The 25,511-nt window shown below is 43.5% G+C and overlaps 2 protein-coding genes across 4 annotated transcripts in view; one reads left to right on the top strand and one right to left on the bottom strand.

The window, feature by feature from the left end:
• LOC123997987 (heparan sulfate 2-O-sulfotransferase 1-like) overlaps positions 1 to 4,958 on the bottom strand; it is a gene marked incomplete at its 3' end in the record, with an annotated part of 69,089 nt that extends 64,131 nt beyond the window's left edge. The window contains 1 exon segment of the mRNA XM_046302763.1: positions 4,004 to 4,958. Coding sequence (XP_046158719.1) covers positions 4,004 to 4,127 — 124 coding nt within the window.
• Positions 4,959 to 23,400: 18,442 nt separating this feature from the next.
• Positions 23,401 to 25,511, top strand: part of dzip1l (DAZ interacting zinc finger protein 1-like) — a 1,064,069-nt gene continuing 1,061,958 nt past the window's right edge. For all 3 annotated transcript variants that reach the window (XR_006832006.1, XM_046299974.1, XM_046299973.1), the window contains exon 1: positions 23,401 to 23,617. Coding sequence is in view for 2 of the 3 variants with exons in the window: in XM_046299974.1 (XP_046155930.1) it covers positions 23,559 to 23,617 (59 nt within the window). In the remaining variant the exon portion in view is untranslated. The remainder of the gene's footprint in view (positions 23,618 to 25,511) is intronic.

Raw genomic sequence — 25,511 nt, 5'->3', positions numbered from 1 at the left:
AGTTTACCATGACTGTTGAATGACTACCTCTCCCCTGTACCCCACACATACAGATAACTGTAAGGTCCCTCAGGCGAGCAGTGAATTTCAAACACAGACCAGGGAGGTTTTTCAACACCTCGCAAAGAAGTGCACCTATTAGTAGATGGATAAAAAATAATGTAAAGCAGACATTGAATATCCCTTTGAGCCTGGTGAAGTTGTGAATTACACTCTGGATGGTGTGTCAATACACCCAGTCACTACAAAGATACAGGCGTCCTTCCTAACTCAGTTGCCGGACAGGAAGGAAACTGCTCAGAGATTTTACCATGAGGACAATGGTGACTTTAAAACCGTTAAGAGTTTAATGGATTGGTCAACATTGTAGTTACTCCACAACGCTAACAATTGAGTGAAAAAGAGGAAGCCTGTACTGATCTTTTTTTTTTTATATTCCAAAACATGCATCCTGTTTGCAACAAGGCACGAAAGTAACACTGCTGAAAATGTGCCAAAGAAATAAACTTTATATCCTGAATACAAAGCCTCATGTTTGGGGCAAATCCAACACAACACATTACAGAGTATCACTAGCCATATCTTCAAACATAGTAGTGGCTGCATCATGTTATGGGTATGCTTGTAATCATTAAGGACTGGGGGAGTCTGTCAGGATAAAAAACATATTTAAAAAATCATGGAAGGGAGCTAAGCACAGGCAAAATCCTAGAAGAAAAGCAGACTGAACCAGGTTTCCACCAGACACTGGGAGATAACTTCCCCTTTCAGTAGGACAATAACCTAAAACACAAGGCCAAATATACACTGGAGATGCTTACCAAGAAGATACTGAATGTTCCTGAGTGGGCGAGTAACAGTTTTGTCTTAATTCTATTTTAAAATATATGGCAAGACCTGAAAATAGTTTATCTAGCTTTTGATCAACAACCAATTTGAAAGGAATAATGGGCAAATGTTGAACGATCCTGGTGTGGGAAGCACTTAAAAGATTTACCCAGAAAGACTCACAGCTGTAGTCAATGTCAGAAGTACTTTACAAAATGTCTATAAACATGTTTTCACTTTGTCATTATGGGGTATTTTGTGTAGCTGGGAAAAAGAGAAAAAGTATTTAATCCAGGCTGTAACACAAGATGTGGAATACATTGAGGGGTATGAATACATTCTGAAGGCCCTGTATCAACACGGGAATAATTTACAAAACATATACTAAGAATGTTATGTACAGTAGTTGAGATACTAAGAATGGTATGTACAGTAGAAGAGATGGTTTGGAGCTATGTCAAGAATATCATATTTAAATACACAGTACAAAACCCCATGGCACGATGGATAGAATTGCAGGAAATTATCTACTGGACCAGAGTCCAGAATATAAATATATACACACACACATTTATGTAGACATAAATATACATACATATACATATACACACAAACATAAATATACATAGAGACACACACACACACACACACGTGTGTATATAGCTAATGTGAATAGAAAATGTGTGTATATCAAGCAGTAGTTAGTTATACAGGATGAGCCATGTGTAGAATACAGTATATAGATATAAAGTGTGTAGAACAGTGTGTAAACATTAAAAGTGATCAGTGTTCAATGATTCTATGTACATAGAGCAGCAGCAGGGTAGAGTACCGGGCGGTGGCCGGGTAGAGTACCGGGCGGTGGCCGGGTAGAGTACCGGGCGGTGGCCGGGTAGAGTACCGGGCGGTGGCAGGGTAGAGTACCGGGCGGTGGCAGGGTAGAGTACCGGGCGAGTGGCCGGGGAGTACGGTGGGCCGGGTAGAGTACCGGGCGGTGGCCGGGTAGAGTACCGGGCGGTGGCCGGGTAGAGTACCGGGCGGTGGCCGGGTAGAGTCTAAGGTTCTGGGTTCCAGAATGGCACAACGGTCTAAGGGACTGTATCTCAGTGCTAGAGGCGTCACTATAGACCCTGGTTCGATTCCAGGCAGTATCACAACCGGCCAGTGATTGGGCCCAGTGTCGTCTGGGTTTAGCCGTCATTGTAAATAAGAATTTGTTCTTATTAAACAACCTGCCTAGGTAAATAAAGCGCAATAAAATAAGGTTCAGGGCAGGGTACTGGGCGGAGGCCTGGCTAGTCTGATGGCCTGGAGATAGATGTCTCTTGATCCTGGATTTGATACACCTGTACTGTCTCCTCCTTCTAGATGGTAGCGAGGTGAACAGGCTGTGGCTCGGGTGGCTGAGGTCCTTGACTGATCTTCAGATGGTAGAGGGGTGAACAGGACTGTGGCTCGGGTGGCTGAGGTCCTTGATGATTGGGCTAGTCGTCTCTGGGTAAAAGCGTCTGCTAAATAAGATATTTGTTATTATTAAACAGGACTGTGGCTCGGTAAATGGCTGAAATAAGGTCATTGATGATCTTCTTGACCTTCCTAGTCTGATGACACTGGCTGCTTTAGATGTCCTGGAGGGCATTTGATACACCTGATGATGAGTCTGGATGAACCACAACAGGCTGTGGCTCGGTTTCAGGCGGTGCAATGATGATTACCATGCGGTAATCCCGACAGGATTCTCTTAATAGTGCATCTGTGTAAGTTTGTGAGGGTATTGGGGGGTCAAGACTAATTTCTTCAATAAGGCTCTGTTGCGCATTCATCACCATGCTGTCGGTGTGAAGGGGGCCGTTACAGGTCCTCGGTGATGTCCAACCTTTTGACCCTCTCCACAACGGCCCTGTCCATGTGGATAAGGGCGTGTTCTCTCTGCTGTCTGGCTGCAGCAGTATCATACCCAGGTGAAACAATAACGTGACATTCTATTTGTTGGAAGGGGAAACCTTTTGGATCAGACCGAGGTGGGGACAACTGCATGATGCAGAATTGCCTCTAAGGGAATGGGAAATAACATATCAACACAGCTATATCTGTGACAGCTAGCTTCTTCAAATCAAAATACTTCACGCATCATCTTTAGCTTGATTTGAACAAGACGACACAGATTTCCAGCCAACTGAGTTACAATGCAGCTGTAATGAGAAGATTGAAACACTGCACATTTTTACCGGCGAAACGGCAACTTTCATCTTTATGCTAGCTAGCAGTAGCCACCTCATGCTAGCTAGCAGTAGGACAAAAGGGGAATTTTGCAAGGAAAACTAGCAGTATTTCAATCTTGTCCATGTATCAGTGTGGATAAAGTTACAATTTGGAGTACAGTGACATATCACATCTCTGCATTGCGGTATGTTTTCCGACTCCATCGTGTCTGAAGGCCGAGATCCTTTCCCACGTAAATTTGTATAGCCACGTTTGCGTCACCCTCATGTTGGTGCTAGCAACAGCTTGGTAGTGCCATGTATCAACAGTACAGTAAATCTAGTATGGCCTGGAAAGTATAGTTACCGGAAACTAGTGAACTTCGAAATGTCAATAGCAACGCAATTTTCCTAAAGTTAATCTCTCCGCAACTTTGATCCTGCCATGTCCCTCACCCATATTAGCATCACCCAATGCCCCCTCCCTCCCCTTCTGTCATTTAAATGGGATGGTCTTCCATTGGTTCATCACTCCCAATTTGCTCTGTTGATCTCTTGTGTTAATGAAACCATGATTACGTTCTGACCCCAGTGCAGCTCAGTGTAAAAAAAAGCGTAACGGTAAGGTTCGGGTATCTTCCGGTAAATACTACAACGTATTAAGTTAACTAGTTTGTTGTTGGAAAACAGCAGCCAAATGTGGGAACAGGGGATAAATTGTAGCCCGTCAACCAGCTACTGAGTTGCCTTTTGGTAACCAGCTGCAAGCAAACTCGATTAGAATGCAAAACTGCACTCTTGGCTGGAAAGCTATCTTAAGCTGGTTAAACGTTACCCAAAAACCCCAAGATAGCTTTCCAATCTAAAATCAATGATTGTAATTCTCCAAAACACAATGTTTACAAACACTTAGCACGTAACTAGTGTTGATATTTTATAAAATATCGTGTGCACAACAACGTTCAAATGCTTACCCAGTTTTGCCCGCGACTCCTCCAATTTCTGGATTTGGTTTTCAATGAAGAGCATCGACACTCCAAAAACCAAAATAGACAAAAGCTGTAACTTGGGAGGCATCATAATCCTTAAAAGCCCCATCAAACTATCAGATGTAAACAATTCATACCGCGAATTCAATATTCATAAGAGACGGGGTGAAGTCAAGTCTTGTGTTTATCAATGCCCGCAAACGATGGGAATGTCCGAGACTAGCGTCCACTTATCAAGGGATTAAAAAACTAACTAATACTACCCACTAATTTAATATCTGACACTTATCAAATCAGTTCAACGTTGGGTCTTGTTCTCTTCGCAGTCCAAATTCTCTCCGCTCCGTCCGTCGTTTCATCCGTGCTCCGGTGAAAAGCAGCCTGCTATACACACAGCGCGCTTTCAAGCAGGGTTGCCAGGACAGGTTCATTTCAAGGGAATGATAAGGCAAACCCGCACCGCCAAAAAAGGACAGAAAACGAGCAAAACATATTTTTTTTCACAGCAGGAGATTAGTTGCTATATCTATACAATAAACCATTTTCTATAACGTTACCAAGTCAATTAAGAAGGAACATTATAGTAACAGGCTGACTACACCTCTTGCATTGCAAAATAAATTTAGAAATCTATGTTATTCAATTATTGCACCACACTGCTTGTGTGCAGCCAACAAGTGTCTGCATAGAAGTCATTCCTATATCTGACGCAGATCGCGCTGCAAGTCCTGCCTCTCCCATCTCCTCATTGGTTTATTGAAGCTCATCTCATCTCCTCATTGGTTATACCCACGTGGGTGACTGAAAGATGATGAGGTCAGTTTTGGTAATGCACCTAAGTTATGAAAGTTGCCAATCATAATATAAAGTAAATAGAAGAAAAAGCCTGGAAGGAAGAGAGATGACTAGAAACGATTCGGTTGACCGTTTTATGTGTGGATTAATTGGCGGAGTAGAGGACCTTGTGCATTTCAGGTAAAATAACAACTCAATGTTTATATCCCAGGACAAATTAGCTAGCAACAGCAAGCTAGCTAAATAGGACAAATTAGCTAACAAGTGCATGCTAACTGGCTAAATTGCCATAAATGTTTAATGCGTTTTGACCTGTCCCCAAATTAATATAATTAATTCAGAACTTGTGTTGATATTTTAATCTGCGTGTCGTGATCGCATTTTGTGTGGGGGGACAAAATACATTTATGCACAGTGGCGCACGCGCGCAGCCAGTTTGGGTTCCGTGTAACTTGTAACGATGTTAGAAGCTAAATTTGAGTTTCCTCAATATAAGAAATATTGCAAGCATTGAGATTACTTAGCAAAGGAATTTAAATATATGGCAAGAGAAAAGATCAATTCACCCTTGTTAAACTCGCCAGATCATTTTCCATCAATGGATGTCAATTGAATTTGTTTGACTGCTACGATTAAACAATAAGCCACAAGGGGTCATGGTATATGGCCAAAATACAGTGCCTTCGGAAAGTATTCAGACCCCTTGATATTTTGCATATTCTGTTACGTTACAGCCTTATTCTAAAATGGATTTTAAAAATAAATAAAAAATCCTCAGCAATAATGACATCACAATACCCCATAATGACAAAGCGAAAACAGGTTTTTAGAAATGTTTGCAAATGTATTACAAATTTTTTTAAACTGCATGTCGGAGCAAAAACCATGAGGTCGAAGGAATTGTCCGTAGAGCTCCGAGACAGGATTGTGTCGAGGCACAGATCTGGGGAAGGGTACCAAAAAATATCTACAGCATTGTGATCCCCAAGAACACAGTGGCCTCCGTCATTCTTAAATGGAAGAAGTTTGGAACCACCAAGACTCTTCCTAGAGCTGGCTGCCCTACCAAACTGAGCAGTCCTTGGTCAGGGAAGTGACCAAGAAACCCATAGTCACTCTGACAGAGCTCTAGAGTTCCTCTGTGGAGATGGGAGAACCTTCCAGAAGGACAACCATCTCTGCAGCATTCCACCAATCAGGCCTTTATGGTAGAATGGCCAGACAGAAGCCACTCCTGAGTAAAATGTACATGACAGCCCGCTTGGAGTTTGCCAGAAGGCACCTAAAGGATTCTCAGACCATGATAAACAAGATTCTCTGGTTTGATGAAACCAAGATTAAACTCTTTAGCCTGAATGCCAAGTGTCACGTCTGCAGGAAACCTGCCACCATCTACGGTGAAGCATGGTGGTGGCGGCATCATGTTGTGAGGATGTTTTTCAGCGGCAGGAACTGGGAAACTAGTCAGGATCGAGGCAAAGATGAATGGAGCAAAGTACAAAGAGATCCTTGATGAAAACCTGCTCCAGCTCGCTCAGGACCTCAGACTGGGGCGAAGGTTCACCTTCCAACAGGACAACGACCCTAATTACAGTCAAGACAATGCAGGAGTGGCTTCACGACAAGTCTCCGAATGTCCTTGAGTGGCCCAGCCAGAGCCCTGACTTGAACATCTCTGGAGAGATCTGAAGATAGTTGCTAGAAATCTTAGCAAATATATATATATGTGTGTGTGTGTGTGTGTGTGTGTGTGTGTGTGTGTGTGTGTGTGTGTGTGTGTGTGTGTGTGTGCGTGCGTGCGTGCGTGTACATACGCTAAGATTTGTGTGTAGATTGATGAAGGAAAAATACAATGTAATCCATATTAGAATAAGGCTGTAACGTAACAAAATGTGGAAAAAGTCAAGTGGTCTGAATACTTTGTATATCAGTACACTCAACATCTTAAGCACTACAAAACTTACATTTGATCAAATAAACCTCAGGTAGCAAGTAGGCCATTATTTGTTGTAGACCAAATTTGACACTTTCTCATTGACAGATTTTCTGCCGGGTTAGGACTGTTAGTTAGGGCTCTCTTCCTCGCTGGGTATAATAAGAACTATGGGAGAGCAGACCGGAATTTAGCATTTTATTCAATGTTAAACGGCCTGAGTGAACTGTCATCATTTATCCACCATCTTTGATGTCACAATAGCGCTTGGTTCGTTCTCATGCCAAATTCAAGACAACTCGGAACTCTGCCATTTTCGTATTGCAAAGTTGTTGCAAAAAGTTTCACACTTGGAAAGTATCAGCAAAGATTTTTTATAACTAAACCAAGATAGACCACAACCTGTCGTTTCCAATGTGAATTAAATGAGTCATAGTGTGCAGAACAAGCAAGGAGGTGGGCAGAGCCAAGCAGGAGCTAGCAAGATCCTATTGGTACATCTGCATATTTCCATTAGGGAACGCCTACTCTGTGAGGTGCGCATGTGCAATTCCATCTTCTCCCACTGCCGGCCACTGGGCTTCCTTTCACCACCATATTTGGTGAGTGGAAAAGCCAAGCGGATGCTTCACATTTAAACATCTGGTGAAATATCTGTCTCATTGTTCTATCTGTGGTATCAGAATCAACCAATAGGAACCTCTATGCAAAAATGTAGCTACTCAAATGTTTTAACTCTGAGGTTTTGAGTTTCGAATAGTCTTGAAAGCATTGTTGCCATGTTCACGGGTTTCCCGGCAAATTGGGATACTTTGAATACGGTGTCGCGGGTGAAAATGTATTGGTTGTGGGTTTTTTGGGCTATTTCTAAGTTGCACTTCCACTGTCATGGCATTTCTCTTAAAAAATATACAGTATATTTCACTGTAATCTGCTGCTTACTGTCAGGCTATCACAACCCAGGATAAGACCCAGATACAGACAGGAGGCGGATAGTTAAATTCTCTGATTATGTGGTCCTTCTGTAGCTCAGTTGGTAGAGCATGGCGCTTGTAACGCCAGGGTAGTGGGTTCGATCCCCAGGACCACCCATACGTAGAATGTATGCACACATGACTGTAAGTCGCTTTGGATAAAAGCGTCTGCTAAATGGCATATATTATTATTATTATTATGTGTATTATAACGCAGGCAAAAGGCAGGTCGAGGGCAGGCAGAGGTTCGTAATCAGGTCAGAGTCAGTAAAAGTTCAGGACAGGCAGAGAGGTCAGAACCGGGAAGAGTAGAAACAAAAACTTGAGAAACAGGAAAAAAATGTGAAACACACTGGTAAGACCTGACAATACAAGACTGAACTATTGTTAAGTGACTGTCCCACTGGATGTCAATGAATGCAAGACTCTGGAACTGGACTTAAATGTAAATGTAAATGAACAGACAAACAGAAAAAGCAGGTACACAGGGGATAATGGGGAAAAATGAGACACCTGGTGGCGGTTGGAGACAAGCACAAGACAGGTGACACAGATCAGGGTGTGACACCGATCAGGGTGTGACACCGATCAGGGTGTGACACAGGCAGTGAGGCAGGCTGTTGCTGACCTAAGACCTGAGAGGGATGTATCAGATGATCAACATGCTCTGCTCACACCTACTGTGATGGTCCGGGCCTAAACCACACAAAAACACTAGACCCCATTTTGACACATTTGAGTTAACAGCAGTGAATGGATGGCGAGCACCAAATAGTTTGAATTTTCTCATGCTGTTGCTGTTGCTGAGAGGAAATACGCTTGAGATTTTGTAATACTTTAACCTCAGGATACAAAGAACGATTACAACAGCATTCACTTTCACTGCGAACTCAAATTGTTCAATCCAAACAGTCCATTTGCTTTCCTTCCCCTCGAAAGATTCTGGCATGAGCACCGGCTGGTCAATCCGTCTGTCCGTGGCACCCGGCTGATCCACCACCAGCTGTCGTTCAGTTGGTGGTTATTTGATTGCTGTTCCCAGGTTGTTTAGACTTCTCCCTTTATTTTCCCACCAAAGTGGCTTTGCAGCGCCATTTTGAGCCATCGAAACATGTTGACTGGGTTAGTGCATTTTTTTTTTCAGGACAGAAAACATAAAGTGGGTGAGTGGATTTGTTTATTAAATTTTACCTTTATTTAACCAAATTCTTATATTCAATGACAGCCTAGGAACAGTGGGTTAACAGCCTGTTCAGGGGCAGAACGACAGATTATCAGCTCGGGGGTTTGAACTTGCAACCTTCCGGTTCCTAGTCCAACTCTCTAACCACTAGGCTACCCTAGGTTGTGTGACTTCGGTCATGATGTAAGCAGGCTAGCTTGAAAAGGTTTATCCAGATGAAAGTGCGACCTGATGCACGAGATCATTTTATTACACACATTGGATGCAGTGATCTTTGTTTGCACCTGCTCAAAGGAGTACTAAAAACCTTGGAAAAGGCCATGTAGCATTGCTATAGAGCTTGATCAGATACAGCCTGGACCAAGGGGAGAAGGGAGGGGAGGAGGATCTAGTTTCCCCGGGAACGACAGAGGACGACCTATTTTGACCAATAGCAGGGTCTTGCTGGCACTGTGGTTGCACATTGCACATGAACAAAAAAAAATAGGTAGGCTACAGGATTCTAACCAGCTGCCATACTCTCCCACCACAGCAAAGTGGGACGTACAAACAGTTCATCCAAAAGCTGGACATAGATTTCAGCCAGATAACTGAGGTGCAGCTGAGAGCTGTAAAAAAGAAATTGGTGGGAAGGTATGTGGAAGTATTTAACACTGGTAAAAAAAAAAAATTAAAAATTGGTTTTTTACTTGGGCGACACGAGGATTGACACAGGGGACACCAGGCCTATCAAACAAGTGTTGAGGTGGGTACCTGTTCATCTGGAAGCAGAGTTTCACAAGCATTTGCAGGACATGTTAGAAAGGGGAAAGAATAACCCATCCAGCAGTGTCCATGGACACCACCAGTGGTGTTAGTAAGAAAGGAGGACGGCTCAATCAGGTTCTGTGCGGTTTTACAGAAGGTTAAACGAGAACACTGGTTAAAGATGCTTATCCACTTCCTAGGATCGACGAGACCTTGGACTCGCTAGCTCAGTGGTTTTCCACTTTAGACTTAGCCAGTGGGTATCGGCAAAGTCGAGATGCATCCCGAGGATGGCTGCAAAACTGTTTTTGTGACAAAGAGAGGGCTTTGGGGTTTGGGTTGACAAAGAGAGGGCTTTGGGGTTTGGGTTGACAAAGAGAGGGCTTTGGGGTTTGGGTTGACAAAGAGAGGGCTTTGGGGTTTGGGTTGACAAAGAGAGGGCTTTGGGGTTTGGGTTGACAAAGAGAGGGCTTTGGGGTTTGGGTTGACAAAGAGAGGGCTTTGGGACCCAAATCTATATTTCATAATGGATAGTGACACAGGCATAGGGGCAGTCCTCTTCCAGAAACACGAGAGAGAGAGAGAGAGAGAGAGAGAGAGAGAGAGAGAGAGAGAGACAGAGAGACAGAGAGACAGAGAGACAGAGAGACAGAGAGACAGAGAGACAGAGAGACAGAGAGACAGAGAGAGAGAGAGAGAGAGAGAGAGAGAGAGAGAGAGAGAGAGAGAGAGAGAGAGAGAGAAAGAGAGAATGTGCCAGTTGGCCACTGTCAAAACAGGAGAGGAAGTATTCAATTCAAATCCAATTTTATTGGTTACATACATGTGTTTATCAGATGTTATTGTGGGTGCAGCGAAATGCTTGTGCTTCTAGTTCCGACAGTACAGTAATATCTAACAATTTCACAACATATACCCAATACACACAAATCTAAAGTAAAGGAATGGAATTAAGAATATATAAATATATGGACGAGCAATGTCAGAGCGGCATAGACAAAGATACAGTAGAATAGTATAGAATACAGTATATACATATGAGATGGGTAATGCAAGATAAGTAAACATTATTGAAATGACTAGTGTTCCATATATTAAAGTAGCCAGTGATTTTTAAACTACGAGACAGATGACACCATCTGGAGAGGGGTTGTAACAGAGGAACTCGTACAGGAGATACTTAACCTTTATCCACAATGATAGAACAGGAGGCTATTTAGGTGTTGAAAAACTCACAGAGTAATATTAGAGCAAGATTTAACTGGCCAGGCAAGCAGAGAGCCATAAAGCAGTGGTGCAAGTGCTGTGTGCCCCCCCCCCAGAGCACCCCATGACAAGGTCTGTCACAGGCCGTCCTTTTGAGAGGAGAGCTGTAGACTTAATGAGTCCGTTTTACATGTTTTCTCTAAAAATAAATAGTTAATTTAAAATTTCACCCCTGGTCACTATGGCCTAGCTTCAACACAAATTCCTCTACCAGTTTCTTGGCAACTGTTACTGCTTCCTGATTGGGTATGGCGTGTGCCTCTGACCACCTAGTAAAGTAATCTGACACAAGCATTATGTGTTTGTTTTGTCGTCCCGCCTCTGTAAACAAACACATTAAGTCTACAGCTCTCCTCTCAAAATGGTGACCTGTGATTGACCTTGTCAGGGGGGGGGGGGCTCTCTGCCAGCCTGCAATCTTTTTACAAATGAACAAAACACGAACCACTCTGTACAACCCACAATCAGATGCTTCTACACCTGCATTGCTTGCTGTTTGGGGTTTTAGGCTGGGTTTCTGTACAGCACTTTGAGATATCAGCTGATGTACGAAGGGCTATATAAATACATTTGATTTGATTTGGTTTTAGTGGAAAGAAGGAACAGAACTTTGATCCATAAACTGGCAGTTTTTGTTAATGACCGTCAGATGGAACCTACGGGTGGTATTCTGCTGCATTGCAGAGTCCACTTTAGCGCTTAGAGTACTGATTTTGAACACGTGAGTGTCACACTTGCTCCTTTTCGGTCTCACACTTATCCGTCGTGGTTTGTTTGCAGATAGAGGTCTTGAGTACCGACCGAGAGATTCAGTGATGAGATTTCCTCCGCTTGCTTACATTTCCATCTTCATCACCTGAGTTCTCTCATCATTCATTTGGTCAGCGACTTCAATGAGTTCTGCTGATTTGTCATCGAACTTTGTCATTGTGTTCATTAAACTGATCGTCTTTGGTCTGCAGCGTTTTGAGGAGAACCGTGTTACTCTGAGTAACTGTTCAACAAAACCTCATGCATGTTATCAAGTTGAGCGCTCCTGTTTGTAGATAACTCTTCAGATTGATCTAGTTTGGCGTGGACATCATCGTATTTAGTTTTGGCTAAATTGATTTTGTTCCTGTAGAAGACAATTTTGTTGAAGAGCCGGTGCTTGTTCATCGTCATACGTTTTTGCAATTACATTTAATTGTTCAGGTTTCAAGCGCAGTTCCATAGCTAGCAGAATGTTTCCCTTTCCTGCATTTGTCATTGGTTTCCTGGTTCTCTCCCTCTGTCCCTTTATGTCTCCCATTACCTGCTTGTGCTTCAGCTGTGCACTGCAGTATTGAACAGATGCCAATCTCAGATGGCAAGACATCAGGGCTAGACTGGAGAGAACCTTTGCGAGGCCTGCGCCCGATGGTTGATTTTGGAAAGCGTTGTTGTCTGCTTTTCCACTAATGGCATAGTTACAGTTGGTATCGCTGCTGAGGTCAGAGATCAATCCATTCGCGGGTGGAGGTTCACTAATTAGCGGGCGAGTGGGGACTACCCCCTCTGATAGCTTGCACATTATTAGAATATTTTGAAAGGAAAAAAAGTTTTTCCTAATTTTCCAAAGTTTGGTTTTGGAATATATTGGGAGCTGCAAAAATGATTTTATTCTATTTATAGATGTTAATGAACCATTAGTACTGGACAATACTGTGGAAGTTGGATGTGAATGAATTTGCAAAAGCAAATTGAATTAATCAATGATAATGATTAATCATAACTGGATAGGCTATCTGGGAATTAAACTTTAAATTAACCTGGGGAGTTGGTTCATCTACGTTACTATTGCAAAGTTTAAAGTGTCTCATTTAATTGGAAGAACCTAGAAAGGTATGTCCGACAATTTAAATAAATAAATTGAATGAGACGATAATACCCAAGCAATTGAGATTGCTGGATTATCATAAAGATAATGTTAGGTACATTTACCACTATGGTACACTTTCCCCTCAGGCCAAAGCCATATGGGATTCCCACTGGAGGCGGGACTGATTGATTGTGCTTTGCAGAAGCAGATTTTACTGATTGATCAAATTTAATGAAGAATCAAACCTGTATAGGCTATGTGGAAATTAAACTTTAAATTCACCTGGGAAGTTGGTTCATCTACGTTACTATTGCAAAGTTTAAAGTGTCTCATTTAATTGGAAGAACCTAGAAAGGTATGTCCGACAATTTAAATAAATAAATTGAATGAGACCCAAGCAATTGAGATTGCTGGATTATTTTAACGTGATCCACGTTTGGATTTCCAAACTTCTTTTAAGAGATGTACTTGCGATTCTTCACCAGCAGTGATGCAGAATGCTGAAATCAAACGGAAGTACAAAGGCCGCAAGGCGGAGGAATTTAAACAGAACACAGGAAGTGAAACATGTTCCCCCTCTGTTAGTTTAGCATCTCGTAATCCGACGTTGTTCAAAAATAATACGTTCTAACACAAAATAGGGTCCCTTTTACCATGGAAAGGGTGGGTTTACTAGTGACATCTCACATTAAACCATTCGGCGTACTCTGCTAGCGTTGTGTTGACCGGAGCGACACGGTACATAATACGGGTATGCCTGTAGTCTGTCCACACTGGTGTAGTGCGGTAGGCGGACAAAAATACTTCGTCTCGGACACCGATTTCTAACCTTACTGGCTCTAGAATTTAATATTGATCGACAGAAATAGTACCGTTTGGCCTAACAGACTAAATCTGGAATGTATCACTCATTGCTCTGACGCTAAAAACCACTACTGGAGGCGCTCTGGAGCCCCTTCGAATGGGAACACACACAACCAGTTTAAATGTATACAAAGCAGTCTGTTTGTAAAATTCTGTTTGCAAAATTGATATTTATAATTCTACAGCAAAGTCTAATTCTCTCTTAGATTCCTCGCACGGGGCGTCATAAATGTCGTGTCTTTACCATCATTAACTGAACACTGATAGTTTTTTTAATCAAAGATTTAAAAAAAAAAATAGTTATTACGCGATTAGATTGATTAATCATGTATAACCGTAATTAATAGGAAGTTGGGGCACCAAGGAAAAATATTCAGATTACAAAGTTATCATTTCCTAAAATAACTTTTCTAATATTTTATCTTATCAATTAGTCTTCGAATTAATTCAGTATTTATTTTACCTCACGTTAGTCTCATTCCAAACATCGTAAATGGTTGGTTATCTGCACGAACCCAGTCTTCACTATGAGTCATCCATACATCAATTGTCTTAAATAATTTATTTATTACTAACTAAGTAATTCACAGAAATGCATAAACAAACAAACAAACAAGGTAAATGAATTAAATGATAGGAGAATGTGCCCTCGTGGGCTAAACCGGCATGGTGGCTTGTTAGACAAAAAGGGGAAGTGGGGGTCGACTAAGAAGTCACTACAGAGTGATAATTATAACAATTGAAATGCTAAATCTTTGCACATGAACGCTCACTCATTCGGGAACAATTGCAATCAATATATATATATATTTACGCTCAGTGTTGATCGCTGGTGAAAAGTAGAATTGTCCATCTCTCTCCCTCTCGATTGTGGTTAGAGGAGATTGTTCAGAGTGACATTCGTTATAAAATGGATGTTTCGCCGGTTGTCGTTCTTCGTGTTCATTTTTTACAAATTTTATTTTACCTTTATTTAACTAGGCTAGTCAGTTAAGAACAAATTCTTATTTTCAATGACGGCCTGGGAACAGTGGGTTAACTGCCTGTTCAGGCGCAGAACGACAGATTTGTACCTTGTCAGCAATGATACCGAATTCCTAGCTGCAGACTAGTAATTCAAATCAAAGACTTGTTCTCATTCTGTCGGTATCGATAGTCTAAGAGTTTAATCACATGGTATGGTTAAAAGATTCAGCAATGGTCTACAACCTTTGTCCTCCTAATGGAGAAAAGCATTGTCTGCAACCTTTAGCCATCTCGTAATTGAGGTAAGCTCGGTCTGCTGATTGAAAACCAGAGTGGGGGTTTTATTTGGAAGGGCGGAAGAGCGCTGTCCCAGGATGTCTGACCCTAACTGGGCTCAGGGGCGGTCCTCTGATTTAGTTCAAATCAAAAGGGAATTGTATTTTTCTTCATTAAACAGTCCAAAATCATATTACACAATTATACAAACAGTATCATACTCACTCATTCATCTTATACAACAATTAGATATAAACCTCATATCTGAGGCTATTATATAAACAGCGTTATGGTAATGTGGCCACACCGTCTCCCATGAGCTTCCCCAAGTTGTGACAAACGGACCAGTTCTCCGGAACATGACATTTGTTCGTACCTCAAGTTCTGTGAGGTGGAAGGATTTCCTTTGTTCTCCATGAAAATCTACTCTCTCTCTACTGTGTGGCTATGTGGCAGTGTCTTCTCAGGAATTTACGATGTCTCTCTGACCACAGCAGCCTAGTTGAAGGAGGCAAGAGGGGAGACAGGGAGAGGGGGATGGGGATTGCTAAACCCAAAGAGGCCAACGTCATGACAGTAGTCCAACGCTCTAACCACTAGGCTACCTGCCGCCCCTCCACTCTAACCACTAGGCTACCTGCCGCCCCTCCACTCTAACCACTAGGCTACCTGCCGCCCCTCCACTCTAACCACTAGGCTACCTGCCGCCCCTCCACTCTAACCACTAGGCTACCTGCCGCCCCTCCACTCTAACCACTAGGCTACCTGCCGCCCCTCCACTCTAACCACTAGGCTACCTGCCGCCCCTCCACTCTAACCACTAGGCTACCTGCCGCCCCTCCACTCTAACCACTAGGCTACCCTGCCGCCCCATATGTGATGTCATACAGGAGTAGTGTTCAATCTTCCACAGGGGTTCACACAGGGTGCTGTTTGGGACCTGAAATGACTTTACCGGTTGATGTGGTTATGGGAACTCAACAAAAGGCAGGGAAACATGATGTTTTCAAACTCATATAAGCCACTCCCTCGTCCACCTACCCTCGCATTATGCCCTTGGGGGAATCCCCGCGGCCATATTTGTGGTCAGTCAAAATGATTAGCCAAGCCGTTTTTTAATGGAGTTTGTGAGTGTACAATTATGTTCACTTCGGGGCCTGAAACACTCCATAATTCAATTTGCGATGATTGTACGTCTAAGAAAAATCTCAACGTCAATATGGAGTCAACATACAAGTATAAGTTAAAACGAATGTAAATAAGTTCGAAATTGTGCTACTAATGCACAAACACATCTCGTAAAAGTAATGATATTTTTGTTTGGTTATCTTTTGGAAATTGTAGAAATAAAACATTTGTCTCCTTTAGAAGTTCCAGCTTGGCAGGCTAACGCTAGTTAGCTAATTAATTTACTAGCTCTCATACAGTAGGCAAGCTAACGCTAGTTAGCTAATTAATTTGCTAGCTATCATACAGTAGGCGTATATTAATAATGATATAGGTAATATAAGTAGACATGCAATCATAATTGACTGTAGCGCCTATAAAGCACCCACAAGCTACCGGTGGCTGAAAACACAATCGTCACTGATAAATTTCCAGGCAAGGGCAGTCCATTTTTTAAAATGAATTCCTTCCTCCCTCGCCCCTTGCCCTGCAAGTGTATACTCGTCAGACGTCATGATATGTCATCAGAAGTGTCCACTTAATTTGAGGGCTGAGGGGATAGGGTGTGTCTGTTAAGTGTTTGGAATGCAGCCAGTATGTGCGAAAGGTGCAAGGGTAATTTAAGCACTGTAAGGGAAGCTGTAAAGAGAAATCACCTAAAAGCCACAGGCAAACAAAAGCAATACTTTAATCTGAAAGGTGACACCCCAGAGATATGAGGAAAATGAATGTGTGGCTTAGAGATAATCAGAGGACAAAAGGGGGTTGTCACTCAAACTGATGAAGAAATTCAAAGGGTCCTTTTAAAATTTCCGAAAATAAACTGTCAGAAGTATTGTATGAAGTAGTACATTGTGCCGTGGTAAACTACAACAGGCTCAAACCTTACTTTGGCGTTGTTTCAAAGCATCAAGTCACTGGCACGGGGACAAGAGACTGAGTTGAGATGAACGCGGACTTATTTGTGCCTAGTCAGTCATACTACCCTTCAAAGAAACACGGTACTCCTGAGGAAAAAAGCAACCAAAGTTGCCTAGGTTACCCTTCAGGAGAAGGGTGGGTGGACATTGTGAGACTGTGGGTTCCAAGGGATGTTAATGCCCTAGTGGAATGGGAACTGGAATAGATAGTGAAAGACAGGCCCTCTTCTCAGCATTGGAGGATGCAGTGAGGACGAGAACAGCCCATTGGAGGATGCAGTGAGGACGAGAACAGCCCATTGGAGGAGGCAGTCAGGAAGAGAACAGCCCATTGGAGGAGGCAGTGAGGACGAGAACAGCCCATTGGAGGAGGCAGTGAGGACGAGAACAGCCCATTGGAGGAGGCAGTGTGGAAGAGAACAGCCCATTGGAGGAGGCAGCGTGGAAGAGAACAGCCCATTGGAGGAGGCAGTGGGGAAGAGAACATCCCATTGGAGGAGGCAGTGAGGAAGAGAACAGCCCATTGGAGGAGGCAGTGAGGACGAGAACAGCCCATTGGAGGAGGCAGTGAGGAAGAGAACAGCCCATTGGAGGAGGCAGTGAGGAAGAGAACAGCCCATTGGAGGAGGCAGTGAGGACGAGAACAGCCCATTGGAGGAGGCAGTGTGGAAGAGAACAGCCCATTGGAGGAGGCAGTGAGGAAGAGAACAGCCCATTGGAGGAGGCAGTGAGGAAGAGAACAGCCCATTGGAGGAGGCAGTGTGGAAGAGAACAGCCCATTGGAGGAGGCAGTTCCTCGCTGTACACATCACTGACAATCTGAAATGGTCCACCCACACAGACAGTGTAGTGAAGAAGGCGTAACTGGCTGAAGAAATCAGGCTTGGCACCTAAGACACTCACAAATTTTTACAAATGCATCACTGAGAGAATCCTGTCAGTATCACCCCCTTGTACGGCAAATGCACCGTCCACAACCGCAGGGTTCTCCAGAGGGTTGTGTTGTTTGCCCAATAGATCACCGGGGGCACACTGCCTTCCCTCCAGGACACCTACACCATCCGATGTCACGGGAAGGCCAAAAAGATCATTAAGGACAACAACCACCCGAGCCACTACTTGTTCATCCCGCTATCATCCAGAAGGCGAGGTCAGTCCAGGTGCATCAAAGCTGGGACCCGAGAGACTGAAAAACAGCTTCTATCTCAAGGCCATCAGACTGTTAAATAGCCATCACTAGCCGGCTACCACCCAGTTACTCAACCCTGCACCTTAGAGGCTACTGCCCTATATACATAGACATGGAATCATTGGCCACTCTAATAATGTTACATACTGCTTTACTCATCTCATATGTATATACTTTATTCTATTCTACTGTATTTTAGTCAATGCCACTGTGACATTACTTGTCCTAATATTTATATATTTCTTAACTCCATTCTTTTACTTTTAGATTTGTGTATATTAATTTGTAAATTGTTAGATATTTCTGCACTGTTGTAGCTAGGAACACAAGCATTTCCTTCCACCCACAATAACATCTGCTAAATATGTGTATGTGACCAATACAATTAGATTTGAAAGCGCATTGATTCCCTCTGCACAACCTCACTGGGCCTGGTTTCCCAAAAGCATATTGTGGCTAAATGCATCAATAGAACCTACGTTGAAACATCTTAAATTTTTCCCAAAACCAAAGACAGTACGGTATGAACATAGGATAAAACTGCTTCTCCAATAGAAATCCCCTGTCACGCTTATAGAGTAACGTCATGGCGACGTTGGCTTGCGAAGCCAAAGATTTATAACTAAACCAAGATAGACCACCGCCTGTCGTTTCCAATGGGAACAAATGAGTCATTGTGGGCAGAGCCAAGTACGTAATAGAGAGGTCCTATTGGCGCGTTCTAGCATCATCTGCATATTTCGTTAGGGAACGCCTACTCGGGGAAGTGCGCATGTGCCATAACCCAATTCACCTTTGCAGTCATACACAACGTGATTTGTTTATATTGTTTTGCAAAGGGTAAAGTCTACACACCTCTGTTCATAGCAGATTGTATATTTGAGAACAGGAAACTGTATCAAGAGCAAATGTTTCACCGATGACAACATTTGTAACAATATCGACCAAAATCCATCTCGTTCCATCTTCTCGCCCACTGCCCGCCAGTGCGCTTCCACTATCATATATTTGGGATGCGTCACATTTACACATCCAGTGAAATATCTGTCTCATTGTTCTATATGTGGCTAAACTCAGGACATCAAATCAAAGGCACTCCTTCGATAAATTGTTTTTGACGAAAATGAAAACGTGTCAGTTTGTCACTTTTATGAGGTTGGGGTAATAATATGTTTACCGATTTAAGACATTGGATCGAATCTAGGTTGTGCCTTTAGATTTTGAAAAAAAGAACAACTAAGGAATAATTTTTAATTCCTCTCAATGACTTCTCAAACCCCGGACTTGTCTGTTTGGTTTGCTTTACAAGCGTTCCCGACAGTTTCGCGATGTTGCTCCTCTGGGTTATAAAAACGGTGTCAAAACTAATGTTGCTCTTGAAAACAGTCGTAATTGCAGACCGCTCGTAAAACAAGCGTGTGTCGTTAGATGCTTATTTGCCCTCCCGCATAACTTTATACACAGAATCACATGGTTTATCCGCCTCTCTGTGACCGCAGATAACTTCACAACAAAGTGGACTACAAATACGAAGTTGCCAATGTCTTTGCAATTGATCAAAACAAGAAACATATTTTTTTAAATGCTTCAAATTAAAACCCGAGATGAATGCATTACATTTTAAAAGCATACAGCAGGCTATATACCTATTTCAATAATATTGAAATACATTTCATGGTCAATCAATTCAGTTCTATTTTGCTACTTGTATGCTACTGTCTGTAATTTGTCTCAATATATTTCATGTAGTAGCCTAATGTGATCAATGAGGTGCTAAATATGTGAGTTAGTGCATTGCTTTACAGTAGGCATTATAATAAACTGACTCAATATTTTCAGCCATATGTGATACTATCTTTCTGGGAGGTGATCCGTTGTCTGTATTGTGGAATAATTAACATTTTAAGTTAAGATTTGAATGGAGCTGCGATGCCTTTCTTTTGACCCTACTCTATGAAGTGGACTCCCAAGTAGCACAGCATCTCAGTGCTGGAGGCGTCACTACAGTACCTGGTTTGAATCCAGGCTGTATCACATCCGGCCGTGATTGGGAGTCCCATATGGCGGCGCACAATTGGCCCAGCGTTGGCCGGGGTAGGCCGTCATTGTAAATAAGAATTTGTTCTTAACTGACTTGCCTAATTAAATAAAGGTCAATAAAATAAGGTTCAGGGCAGGGTACTGGGCGGAGGCCTGGCTAGTCTGATGGCCTGGAGATAGATGTCTCTTGATCCTGGATTTGATGCACCTGTACTGTCTCTGCCTTCTAGATGGTAGCGGGGTGAACAGGCTGTGGCTCGGGTGGCTGAGGTCCTTGAAGATCTTCTAGATGGTAGCGGGGTGAACAGGCCGTGGCTCGGGTGGCTGAGGTCCTTGTAGATCTAGATGGTAGCGGGGTGAACAGGCTGTGGCTCGGGTGGCTGAGGTCCTTGTAGATCTTGTGGATGGTAGCGGGGTGAACAGGCCGTGGCTCGGGTGGCTGAGGTCCTTGTAGATCTTGTGGATGGTAGCGGGGTGAACAGGCTGTGGCTCGGGGGGCTGAGGTCCTTGAAGATCTAGATGGTAGCGGGGTGAAAAGGCCGTGGCTCGGGTGGCTGAGGTCCTTGTAGATCTTGTGGATGGTAGCGGGGTGAACAGGCCGTGGCTCGGGTGGCTGAGGTCCTTGTAGATCTTGTGGATGGTAGCGGGGTGAACAGGCCGTGGCTCGGGTGGCTGAGGTCCTTGTAGATCTTGTGGATGGTAGCGGGGTGAACAGGCCGTGGCTCGGGGGGCTGAGGTCCTTGTAGATCTTCTAGATGGTAGCGGGGTGAACAGGCCATGGCTGGGGTGGCTGAGGTCCTTGTAGATCTTCTAGATGGTATCGGGGTGAACAGGCTGTGGCTCGGGTGGCTGAGGTCCTTGAAGATCTTCTTGACCTTCCTATGACACGGGCTGCTTTAGATGTCCTGGAGGGCATTGTGCCCCCGATGATGAGTCTGGATGAACCACACCACCCGGTTTCAGGCGGTGCAATTGCCTTACCACGCGGTGTAAGTTTGTGAGGGAGGGTATTGGGGGGCCAAGACTAATTTCTTCAACAAGGCTCTGTTGAGCATTCATCACCATGCTGTCGGTGTGAAGGGGACCGTTACAGGTCCTTGGTGATGTCCAACCTTTTGACCCACTCCACAACGGCCCTGTCCATGTGGATAAGGGCGTGTTCTCTCTGCTGTCTGGCTGCAGCAGTATCATACCCAGGTGAAACGATAACGTGATATTCTATTTGTTGGAGAGGGAAACCTTTTAGATCAAATTAAATAAAAATCAGTATTATCAGTATAATCAGTATAATCAGTATAATCAGTATTATCAGTATAATCAGTATTATCAGTATAATCAATATTATCAGTATTATCAGTATAATCAGTATAATCAGTATTATCAGTATAATCAATATTATCAGTATAATCAGTATTATCAGTATAATCAGTATAATCAGTATAATCAGTATTATCAGTATAATCAGTATAATCAGTATAATCAGTATAATCAGTATAATCAATAGTATCAGTATAATCAGTATTATCAGTATTGACACGTGTTCTCTCTGCATGTTGTTTTTGGAAACGTATACTATATATTACAAAAGTATGTGGACAGCCCTTCAAATTAGTGGATTCGGCTACTTCAGCCACACCCGTTGCTGACAGATGTATAAAATCGAACACACGCCATCTCCAAACTCTGCTGTAATTGTGAAGAGGAAACATCTCGGAGCCGAGTGCTGAAGCGCACAACGCGTAAAAATCGTCTGTCCTCAGTTGCAACACTCACTACCAAGTTCCAAACGGCCTCTTGAAGCAACTTCAGCACAATAGCTGTTCACAATAACTGTTCGTCAGGAGCTTCACGAAATGGGTTTCCATGGCCGAGCAGCCGCACACAAGCCTAAGATAACCATTGGCAATGCCAAGATTAGATTAGTGTAAAGCTCGCGCCAGTGGAAACGCTACTCTGGAGTGATGAATTATGCTTCACACTCTGGCAGACCAACGGATTAATCTGTGTTTGGCGGATGCCAGGAGAACTCTAACTGCCTGAATGTATAGTGACAACTGTAAAGTTCGGTGGAGGGGAATAATGGGCTGGGGCTGTTTTCATGGTTTGGGCTAGGCCCCAAGTGTTCCAGTGAAGGGAAATCTTAATGTGACAGCATATAATGACATTCTAGACGATTCTGTGCTTCCAACTTTGTGGCAACTGTTCAGGGAAGGCCCTTTCCTGTTTCAGCATGACCATTACCCCGTGCACAAAGCGAGGTCCATACAGAAATGGTTTGTCGGGATCGGTGTGGAAGAACTTGACTGGCCTGCACAGAGCCCTGACCTCAACCCCATCGCACACCTTTGGGATGAATTGGAACGCTGACTGCGAGCCAAGCCTAATCGTCCAACATCAGTGCCCGACCTCACTAATGCTCTTGTGGCTGAATGGAAGCAAGTCCCCGCAGCAATGATCCAACATCTATTTTTTTTTTACCTCTATTTAACTAGGCAAGTCAGTTAAAGAACAAATTCTTATTTACAATGACGGCCTACCAAAAGGCCTCCTGCGAGGTTGGGGGCTGGCATTAAAAATAAAATAAATAAAATATAAATATAGGAAAAAACACACATCATGACAAGTGGTGGGAAGCCTTCCCAGTAGAGTGGAGGCTGTTATAGCAGCAAAGGGACCAACTCCATATTAATGCCCCTGATTTTGGAGTGAGATGTTTTGACGTTCAGGTATCCACATACTTTTGGTCATGTAGTGTGTATATTACATATTCGGCTGTTGTCAGAAAGAAGCCTATAATGCCACATTTATATGCTAGTCGGGAACTAGGAAACTCGGAAATGTCAGACTTGCTAACAGGTTGTAGTTATACACGTGCTGCGTTCAATCAGTTAGCAAGTCAAACATTTCTGAGTTTCCTAGTTCCGACTAGTACTTGAACGCGGCATAATGGTACTTGAAACACGAAAAGTTCAAAAATTCCGAGCTCTGGAAAGACGCGTGAGTTCCCGAGTTGGAATTTCGAGCTGGATGACTGTTCTAAATATTTGTTTCCCAGTTGTAGCTCGTTAAATCCCTAGTTCCCAGTTGTCTTGAACGCGCTAAAATCAGGCCCATAATCCCAAATCGTTCGAGGGACGAGAGTCACGTAGGAGTGACGCCATGTGACGCAAGACAATGGCCCAAAGGGCGTTTCGTTTCCTAGGTAACAGCCGGAGCGTGCCTTGTTGCTGCACCTTCCCCTGTAGTAGGCAGCAGGGGGGCAGCCCTCCACCCATCACACCGTTTTTTGGTGCAAACTAGCGAACACCACATGCATTATTCGTGCAAATGACATTTTTTTGCAAAGTTATACCTCTAGAAACCTTTTACTGAAATATTGCATGTACATTTACTTCGCAGGAGCAAGCAAGATACCAGAACAGGGCTACGCCAAGGGCAGGTAAGCAAGCTAGCTAACTTTGAAACTTTCAATATGCTATGATGCATTTTCCGGTAACTCTTTGCTGTCAGATCTAGATAGCTAGTTACGTCTCGTGCCATTTAGTCCGGTGAGTTTAGCTAACCACAATCCTACTTGTGTGTATGTGATCCATGCGGGAAATTGAACTCACGACCCCTAATCTAATCTTGATTATTGTCCAGTCGTGTGGTCCAGTGCTGCAAAGACAGACCTATTGAAGCTGCAGCTGGCCCAGAACAGAGCGGGACGTTTAACTCTTAATTGTAATCAGAGGGCTAATATAAATACTATGCATGCCAGTGTCTCTTGGCTAAGAGTCGAGGAGAGACTGACTGCATCAATTCTTTATTTTTTCATAATAAACATTAATGTGTTGAAAATCCCGAATTGTTTGCATAGTGAATTTAGACACAGCTCTGACACACATACTTATCCCACCAGACATGCCACCAGGGCACTTTTCACAGTCCCCAAATTCAAGAAAACATACAGTATTATATAGAGCCCTTATTGCTTGGAACTTCCATCTCATCTTGCTAAAATAAACAGTAAACCTGGTTTCAAAAAACAGATAAAGCAACACCTCATGCCTCTCCCCTATTTGACCCAGATAGTTTGTGTGTATGCATGCATTCATATGTAGGCTGTGTGCCTTTTTAAAAAATTATGTAGTTCTTTCCTTTGAGCTGTTATTGTCTATTGATGTTCTGTATTATGTTTCATGTTTTGGAAGAGTAGCTGCTGCTTTTGCAACAGCTAATGGAGATCCTAATAAAATACACCCCCCAAAAATACCCTTGGCGTTGCTAGCTAGCACCTCCCTCATATCAACTGCCACACACGACCAGTGAAATCCCTCTTGAAAGGAAGGCGGTGTTGTTCTCTCACCTGTTGAAAGGATAGCAACAAGGATGCAGCAACAATCCTGTTTGTTTGAGTTTTGTAAGGCCAGGCTACAGGAACAATGGATTCTTATGAGCTGATCTGTTTACATCATTAACTCCAAGGAGACAAGTCTATGAAGCTGCACTGAACACCAGTACTGTGCAGTGTGCAGTCATTCTGCAGTCAGATTACTGCACCTGTTCAGTGCCCTCCAAGCTCGTCATCAAGCTCGAGACCCTGGGTCTCGACCCCGCCCTGTGCAACTGGGTACTGGACTTCCTGACGGGCCGCCCCCAGGTGGTGAGGGTAGGCAACAACATCTCCCCCCGCTGATCCTCAACACTGGGGCCCCACAAGGGTGCGTTCTGAGCCCTCTCCTGTACTCCCTGTTCACCCACGACTGCGTGGCCACGCACGCCTCCAACTCAATCATCAAGTTTGCGGACGACACAACAGTGATAGGATGGATTACCAACAACGACGAGACTGCCTACAGGGAGGAGGTGAGGGCCCTCGGAGTGTGGTGTCAGGAAAATAACTTCACACTCAACGTCAACAAAACTAAGGAGATGATTGTGGACTTCAGGAACAGCAGAGGGAACACCCCCCTATCCACATCGATGGAACAGTAGTGGAGAGGGTAGTAAGTTTTAAGTTCCTCGGCGTACACATCACAGACAAACTGAATTGGTCCACCCACACAGACAGCATCGTGAAGAAGGCGCAGCAGCGCCTCTTCAACTTCAGGAGGCTGAAGAAATTCGGCTTGTCACCAAAAGCACTCACAAACTTCTACAGATGCACAATCGAGAGCATCCTGTCGGGCTGTATCACCGCCTGGTACGTCAACTGCTCCGCCCACAACCGTAAGGCTCTCCAGAGACTGAAAAACAGCTTCTATCTCAAGGCCATCAGACTGTTAAACAGCCACCACTAACATTGAGTGGCTGCTGCCAACACACTGACTCAACTCCAGCCACTTTAATAA

Source organism: Oncorhynchus gorbuscha, linkage group LG15 (assembly GCF_021184085.1).
Source record: "Oncorhynchus gorbuscha isolate QuinsamMale2020 ecotype Even-year linkage group LG15, OgorEven_v1.0, whole genome shotgun sequence".
In the NCBI taxonomy this organism is placed as follows: Eukaryota; Metazoa; Chordata; class Actinopteri; order Salmoniformes; family Salmonidae; genus Oncorhynchus; species Oncorhynchus gorbuscha.
The sequence above is the reverse complement of the archived record's forward strand: the minus strand, read 5'-3'. Positions and strand labels throughout refer to the sequence as shown.